The sequence below is a fragment of the Colobus angolensis genome, unplaced genomic scaffold (genome assembly GCF_000951035.1).
Source record: "Colobus angolensis palliatus isolate OR3802 unplaced genomic scaffold, Cang.pa_1.0 Scaffold12, whole genome shotgun sequence".
NCBI classification, from domain to species: domain Eukaryota; kingdom Metazoa; phylum Chordata; class Mammalia; order Primates; family Cercopithecidae; genus Colobus; species Colobus angolensis.
Genome location: NW_012113141.1, coordinates 13,822,050 through 13,829,169, shown reverse-complemented (window position 1 = coordinate 13,829,169; position 7,120 = coordinate 13,822,050). Strand labels below are relative to the sequence as shown.

At 44.3% G+C, this 7,120-nt stretch overlaps 1 protein-coding gene across 2 annotated transcripts in view; it reads right to left on the bottom strand.

Annotated features, from left to right (window-relative positions):
• Window positions 1–7,120, bottom strand: part of SH2D4B (SH2 domain containing 4B) — a 118,135-nt gene that overhangs the window by 55,400 nt on the left and 55,615 nt on the right. For both annotated transcript variants that reach the window (XM_011929318.1, XM_011929309.1), the window contains exon 4: window positions 2,872–3,019. In XM_011929318.1, the coding sequence (XP_011784708.1) occupies window positions 2,872–3,019 (148 nt within the window). The remainder of the gene's footprint in view (window positions 1–2,871; window positions 3,020–7,120) is intronic.

Genomic DNA, 7,120 nt, shown 5'->3' with positions numbered 1-7,120 from the left:
AAATAAATAAATAAATAAATAAATAAATTAGCCAGGTGTGGTGGCACCCACCTGTAATCCCAGCTACTAGGGAGGCTGAGGCAGGAGAATCGCTTGAGCCTGGGAGAGAGAGGTTGCAGTGAGTTGAGATCACGCCACTGCACTCCAGTCTAGGCGACAGAGCAAAACTCTGACTCGGAAGAAAAAAAAAGCCAGTTTGGCTGTTAGTGTACCTTCCATCTCCATGTGATGCCCTCCACTGCCTCAGGACTCTGAAGAGTTGCCACTAGCAAGAAGGCCCTTACCAGATGTAGCCCCTCAACCTCGGACTTCCCAGCCTCCAGAACCATAAGAAATAAATTTATTTTCTTTGTAAATCACTCAGTCTCAGATACTCAGTTATAGAAATAGAAGACTAAGATACCATATGACCCAGAAATTCCACTCCTAGGCATATAGGTAATACTTAAGAGAACTGAAAATATATGTTCACACAAAAACTTGTACACAAATGTTCATAGCAACATTATTCAAAATAGCCAAAAAGTGAAAACAACCCAAATGTTCATCGACTGTTAAGTGGATGAGCAACAATGTGGTATATGTGTACATTAGAGTATTATTAACCATAAAACGGAAGGAAGGAATGATATCTGCTACAACATGAATGGACCTTGAAAACATTGCGCTAAGTGAAGTCAGACATCAAAAGCCACATAATGTATGATGCTATTTATATAAAACGTCCATCATAGGCAAATCTAGAGACAGAAATTGATGAGTAACTTCCAGGGATATGGTGGGGGGAGGAGTAACTGCTAATCGATACAGAGTTTCTTTTTGAAGTGATAGAAATATTCTGGAATTAGATAGTGGCAATGATTGCACAACTTTTTGAGCATACTAAAAACTACTAAATTGCACACTTTAAAAGGCTAAATTTTATGGTATGTAAGTTTTATCTCCATTTTCAAGTCTATTTAATGAATCTGGCATAAGATAGGACCAGAAGGCTGGCCAGTGGAAGACACCTCACATCTCTGCTCTCCCCGTATGGCCCCAGTTGCAATCACTCAAGTGTACCATCACAACAGCCTCCTTGCTCTCTTCCCAAAACCCTCTCTTCCCAAAACTCCTTTGGGAGTTTCCCACTGTCCACGTGTATTAATCATGCCTTTTCATTTTCTGTATTTTCTGATTTTTTGACACCTGAGGCCTTTCTGATTCTGGAGAGATTGCCCCTCCCAGGAATAGCCAATTCCTAGGGACAGTAAAGGGCTTGCCTGCAAGTGCACCTTCGTATGCAAACCATTCAATCGGAAGCCCATCCCACAACTACCTCCCTTGTTGGGCTTTCACACTCTGAGCCACTGTCTCCCTGCCTTAATCACCCCACAGCCAAATGATGCAAAACTAGAGATAGCCCCTACACCTAAGAGCTCACTTTAGTTATTTACACTGGCCAATCCTAGGCCTGCCTAGCCTGCCTCTCCTTACCTTTCCCCAGGAAATCACAATAAACACTCTTGCCCATGTTTTTGCCCATGTTTTCCCCCACTCCCTCTGCCTCCTGACCCACCCTGGGGCTTCCCCATGTGGCCCTGCATGGCCTGCCGTGTCTCCTGTCTCTAGGGACCTGTGAGTAAAAACGTCTTCCTTTACAAGCCTCATTTCTGGGCCTGCATGTCTTACCATACCCAAATAAAACAACTCCCAGGCATGTAAGCACCGCCCTCCAAACTTAGCTCCACCTCCCCTTTCCCACCTAACTTCTTACCAACCTGACACACCCCAAACTCTCACCACCCCACACTTCCTAGGCATGACATGTTCCTTTGTCATCAAGCCTTTGCCCATGCTGGAGCCTCCACCTAAGTCCCCTTCCCAGTCTTTTTGATTTGCTTATTCCTGTGTCACCAGCAAACCTCACTTCATGACACCCCTTCTGGAGACCCACTAGGACAACCACGTTGTATATGCCACATCCTCCCTCCAAGCCCTTAGTCTATGTATCTGTCTGCTGCTCTTCTTGATGAGTTTCTACGGGATAAGGACTGTGATTCCTCATCCCTGGATCCCCAGGGCTTAGCACAGAGCCAGGAAATTATTGGCAACTCAGTAAAGGTAGAATATGAGACAAGGTCACACCCTGTTACCCAGGCTGCAGTGCTGTGGCACAATCATGGCTCACTGCAGCCTCGACCTCCTGGGCTCAAGCAATCCTCCCACCTCAGCCTCCCGAGTAGCCAGGACTACAGGTGCATGCCACCACCATGCCCAGCTAATACTTTTTATTTTTTTGTAGTGACAGGGTCTCATATTGCCCAGGCTAGGCTTTTATTTTTTTAATACAAGAAATATCCCTGGCCGGGCGTGGTGGCTCACGCTTGTAATCCCAATACTTTGGGAGGCCAAGGTGGGTAGATCACCTGAGGTCAGGAGTTTGAGATCAGCCTGGTCACCAGTAGAGACTGGTGAAACTCCGTCTCTGCTAAAAATACGAAAATTAGCTGGACATGGTGGCGGGCGCCTGGAATCCCAGCTACTCGGGAGGCTGAGGCAAGAGAATCACTTGAACGTGGGAGGCGGAACTTGCAGTGAGCCAAGATCCCACCATTGCACTCCAGCCTGGGTGACAGGGCAAGACTCTGTCTCAAAAAAGAACAACAACAACAAAAAAAGAAATATCCCCAACAGGCAGGTAAGCTCTTCAAGGATGAAGCCTAACTTACCCTCTAAATTCTTCGCAGGACTGAGCACACAGCCGGGCCCGAGTAAAGGCTGATGGGGTGGCTGAGTGAACAGAAATGACGACTGAGCAAATCAGCAGTGGGAGGAGGTGGGTGGGGAGGCAAGACTGGTCTCCCTGCCTGAGGCACAAGCTCTACTCACACTGTTCTTCCCATTCTCGCTCCTCTTTCTCACTGGCTTGGCAATGCAGCTGAGCCTGCTTCAGGGTCCAGTAGAGCTCCTTTGCCCTCTGCTCTTCCTGGAGGCGAATCTGCTCTTCTCCTCGCTTCCTCTCCTCTTCCTCTTTCCTCTGAAATGTCATGGGGACATAACAACATGAGATGACCACAACATTTCAGAAAAACAAGAAAGAAATACCTCTGGGATTCTGCAGTGGGTGGGGCTGAGAGTGCAGCAGTGGCCTCTCCAGCCTCAGTCCCTACATGTATGAAATTGAAGTTACCCAGTAGTCCCACAGACAGTTGTTTTGGATAAACACATAAATTGTCCCTTCTGGTCTTAAAGCTTGAAACTTCTATTTGTTTTATTTGAATTGCTTTCTCAGGAAACGATCCCTCAGGCCTCTCAAAAAGTATCAAATTACTGAAACTCACCAGATCACCACAACCAGACTATGAGATGCCTGACTCCACAATGAGATGATTGCTTCCTAGCTCCTCCCTAGTTCCTGTTTTCATACACATTGTTACATTTCTTACCTGCTACATAAACCCCTAGTTTTAGTCAGTTAGGGAGACAGAGATGGATTTGAGGGCGAGCTCCCATTTCCTGTGCTGCAGCACCTGATTAAAGCCTTCTTCCTGGGCAATACTCATCATCTAGGTGATTGACTTTCTATGCCGCAAGCAGCAGGACCTGGATGGAACCCTGGTGTTTTAGTAATAAAGTGGTGGTGATCATGCCACCTAACTGACAAGGTGGTGGTGAGGAGAAAATGGGTTGAAACAGGTGGAATGCCACAGAATACTACACAGCCATAAAACAGAATGAAGTCACATCCTCTGCAGTAACATAGATGCATCTGAAGGCCGTTATAGTAAGTGAAAGAACACAGAAACAGAAAACCAAACACTGCATGTTCTCACTTATAAGTGGAAGCTAAACACCGGGTACTCATGGACATAAAGATGGGAATGACAGACACTGGGGATTATTGTAAGTGGGAGAGAGGGAGAAAGGGAATGACTGAAAAAGTGCCTATTGGGTACTATGCTCACTACCTGGGTCATGGGTTCAATCATAACCCATACTTCCGCATCACACAACATACCATTGTAACAAACCTGCACATGCACCTCTGGAATCTAAAATAAAAGTTAAAAAAGAAAAAAAAAATGGCTGAGCGCGGTGGCTCACGCCTGTAATCCCAGGAGTTTGGGAGGCCGAGGTGGGCGGATCACCTGAGGTCAAGAGTTCAAGACCAGCCTGACCAACATGGAGAAACCCCATCTCTACTAAAAATACAAAATTAGCCGGGCGTAGTAGCGCTTGCTTGTAATCCCAGCTACTAGGGAAGCTGAGGTAGGAGAATCACTTGAACCCGGGAGGAGGAGGTTGCGGTGAGCTGAGATCGTGCCATTGAACTCCAGCCTAGGCAACAAGAACAAAACTCCATCTCAAAAAAACAAACAAAAAAACAAAACAAAAAAAATAAGACCCAGTTAACTCAGGAGGCACAAGAATGGCTTGAACCCAGGAGGCAAAGGTTGCAGTGAGCCAAAATCGTGCCACTGCACTCCAGCCTGGGAAGGAAGGAAGGGAGGGAGGGAGGGAGGAAGGAAGGAAGGAAGGGAAGGAAGGAAGAAAGGAAAGAAAGAAAGAAAGAAATGTGGAACAATGTGTTAACTCCACATCTTACTGCAGAGGTAAGATGACTCTGTGCCATCCTGGCTGGGCGCAGTGGCTCACGCCTGTAACTCCAGCACTTTGGGAGGCCAAGGCGGGCGGATCACCTGAGGTCAGGAGTTTGAGACCAGCTGGCCAACATGGTGAAACCCCGTCTCTACTAAGAAATACAAAAATACAAAAAATACAAAAATTAGCCGGGCATGGTGGCATGCACCTGTAATCTGAGCTACTCAGGAGGCTGAGGCAGGAGAATTGCTTGAACCCGAGAGGTGGAGGTTGCAGTGAGCTGAGATCGCACCATTGCACTCCAGCCTAGGTGACAGTGTGAGACTTCATCTTGTAAAAAAAAAAAAAGAAAGAAAGAAAGAAAAAGAAAGAAAGAAAAAGAGGACTCCGTGCCATCCTTAGGTGTACTTTCATTTTGGAGGAAGAGGGAGGAAGGACACAGTGAGGGGTACCTGGTCTCTTCCTGAAAGCCAGTGAAGCAGGGTATGATTATGTCTTAACCTTAAGTCTGGATAAAGTATCTTAAAGAGAGAGTAGATCTGGGGGCCCGAAATCTCCCATTTCTGTCCCACTCCTGAGCTCTAAAAAGGTTGTGTCTGTGTGTATTTTCTTCTACCTTTGTTTACATCAGAGTAATATGTATGTGCTAAATGTGCATTATGGACCACAGGCTGCTAATGAAAATCAGCAGTCTCTAAATAACTTCACCAGAACCCAATCCAACCAACCTTAAACCAATGCCTGGAGGCCACCATTTTCAACTATGTTAGCTGTTCCTTTGTTGGGTTACGTCCATATGTCTGATTAATGCTGCTAATCCTTGATTTATCAATTTATCAATCTAGATGTTAAATCTTGCCTTTCTTTTTTGGCACATGCATATTTAGCACTTACATTACCCACAGGTGAACACCCATACTCCATACTTTTTCTCTCGTCAGCCTCACAATAAATTTGCCTCATAATTTGTGGTTAAATCAATAATCAGCATCAAAATAGTTTGCTGCAAAGCCAAATAGCATGCTATTTTCATCAATTCCAAAAAGTAAATTTTTTTAACTTTGTAACATCTCTGAAATTTGGATGTGTTTTACAACTTACAGCTTGCTTTTTAATAAGCAACAATTTTTTCCTCTTAAATAATGATATGTTTTGCTATTAATGGTAACTTAAATTCAATAAAATATGCTAAGTATGGAAGCCTTTTCTTTCCAGTCCTTTTTTCTGGTTTTTCCTGGGTTAATATATCTCGAAGCTGAATACTGAATTTTCCCAAATTTTTCCCAGATGTAGTAGGTCATTCTCTGTGTTTAAACAAGTGCTTTTTCTTATAACAGACAATACAAAAGTTATTTTTCCAAGGGACACACCACCCCGGGTGCCACCTTTTCTTCTCCCATCTGCACTGGTTACCACCTAAGCCTCCTCTCCATCCACCCACCAACGACACACCTCTCAGCCTTCCTTGAGTTGAAGCCCCTGTTTCTTTCTTGAACACTCTGCCATTTTGCAGCAACATTTAACACTTCTCAGCTAAGAATGCATAGAGACACTTTCTGAGTCTTGTCTGAAAATGTCTATATGCCACATTTACATGTAACTGCCAATTTAGCTGAGCACAGAATTTGATTAAAAATAATTTTCCTGCAGAATTTTAAAGACTTCTTTGTCTTCTATCATCCAGAACTACCACTCTGATTCTCATTCTTCTGCACAAGGCATTTATTTTTCTCTCTGGAAGCCCCTGGGGTCTCTTTTAACACCGACGTTCTGAACTTTTTAATATGATGTGCCTTGGTGTGGATTTTCTTGCACCGATTGTGTTGGACACTTGGGGGTACTTTCAGTGTGTAGCTTCTTATCTTTCCAGTCTAATTCATCTTTGCTTAGGATTTCTTTGATAATTTCTTCTCTTCTCATTTCTTGTTTTTCCTTATAGAGCTCCTATTTGTCAAATAATGGTCTTCTTGAGTTGATCTTCTAACTGCCTTACCGTTTTCCTCTCTTGCTTTCCATCTGTTGTCTTTTTTTTTCTTCTTCTTCTTTTGAGACGGAATCTCACTGTCACCCAGGCTGGAGTGCAGTGGCACAATTTTGGCTCACTGTAACCTCCACCTCCCAGGTTCAAGCAATTCTCATGCCTTAACCTCCCGAGTAGCTGGAATTATAGGCACATGCCACCACACCTGGCTAATTTTTGTATTTTTAGGGAGACGGGGTTTCACCACATTGGCCAGGCTGGTCTCGAACTCCCGAACTCAAATGATCCACCCACCTCAGCCTCCTAAAGTGCTGGGATTACAGGCATGAGCCACTGTGTCCGGCTCCATCTGCTGTCTTTTTTGTTCTACTTCCTGGTTGATTTCATTGACTTTTATCTTCCAAACCTTCTACTGAGTTTTTTCAGCTATCACATGTGTAATTTCCAAGCTCTCATTCTTATTCTTAGGTTGTTCTTTTCTCTTCATTGCATCTTGCACTTGTTTTATGAATGCGATAACTCATTTCTCTGAGGATTTTTTTTTTTTTTTTTTTT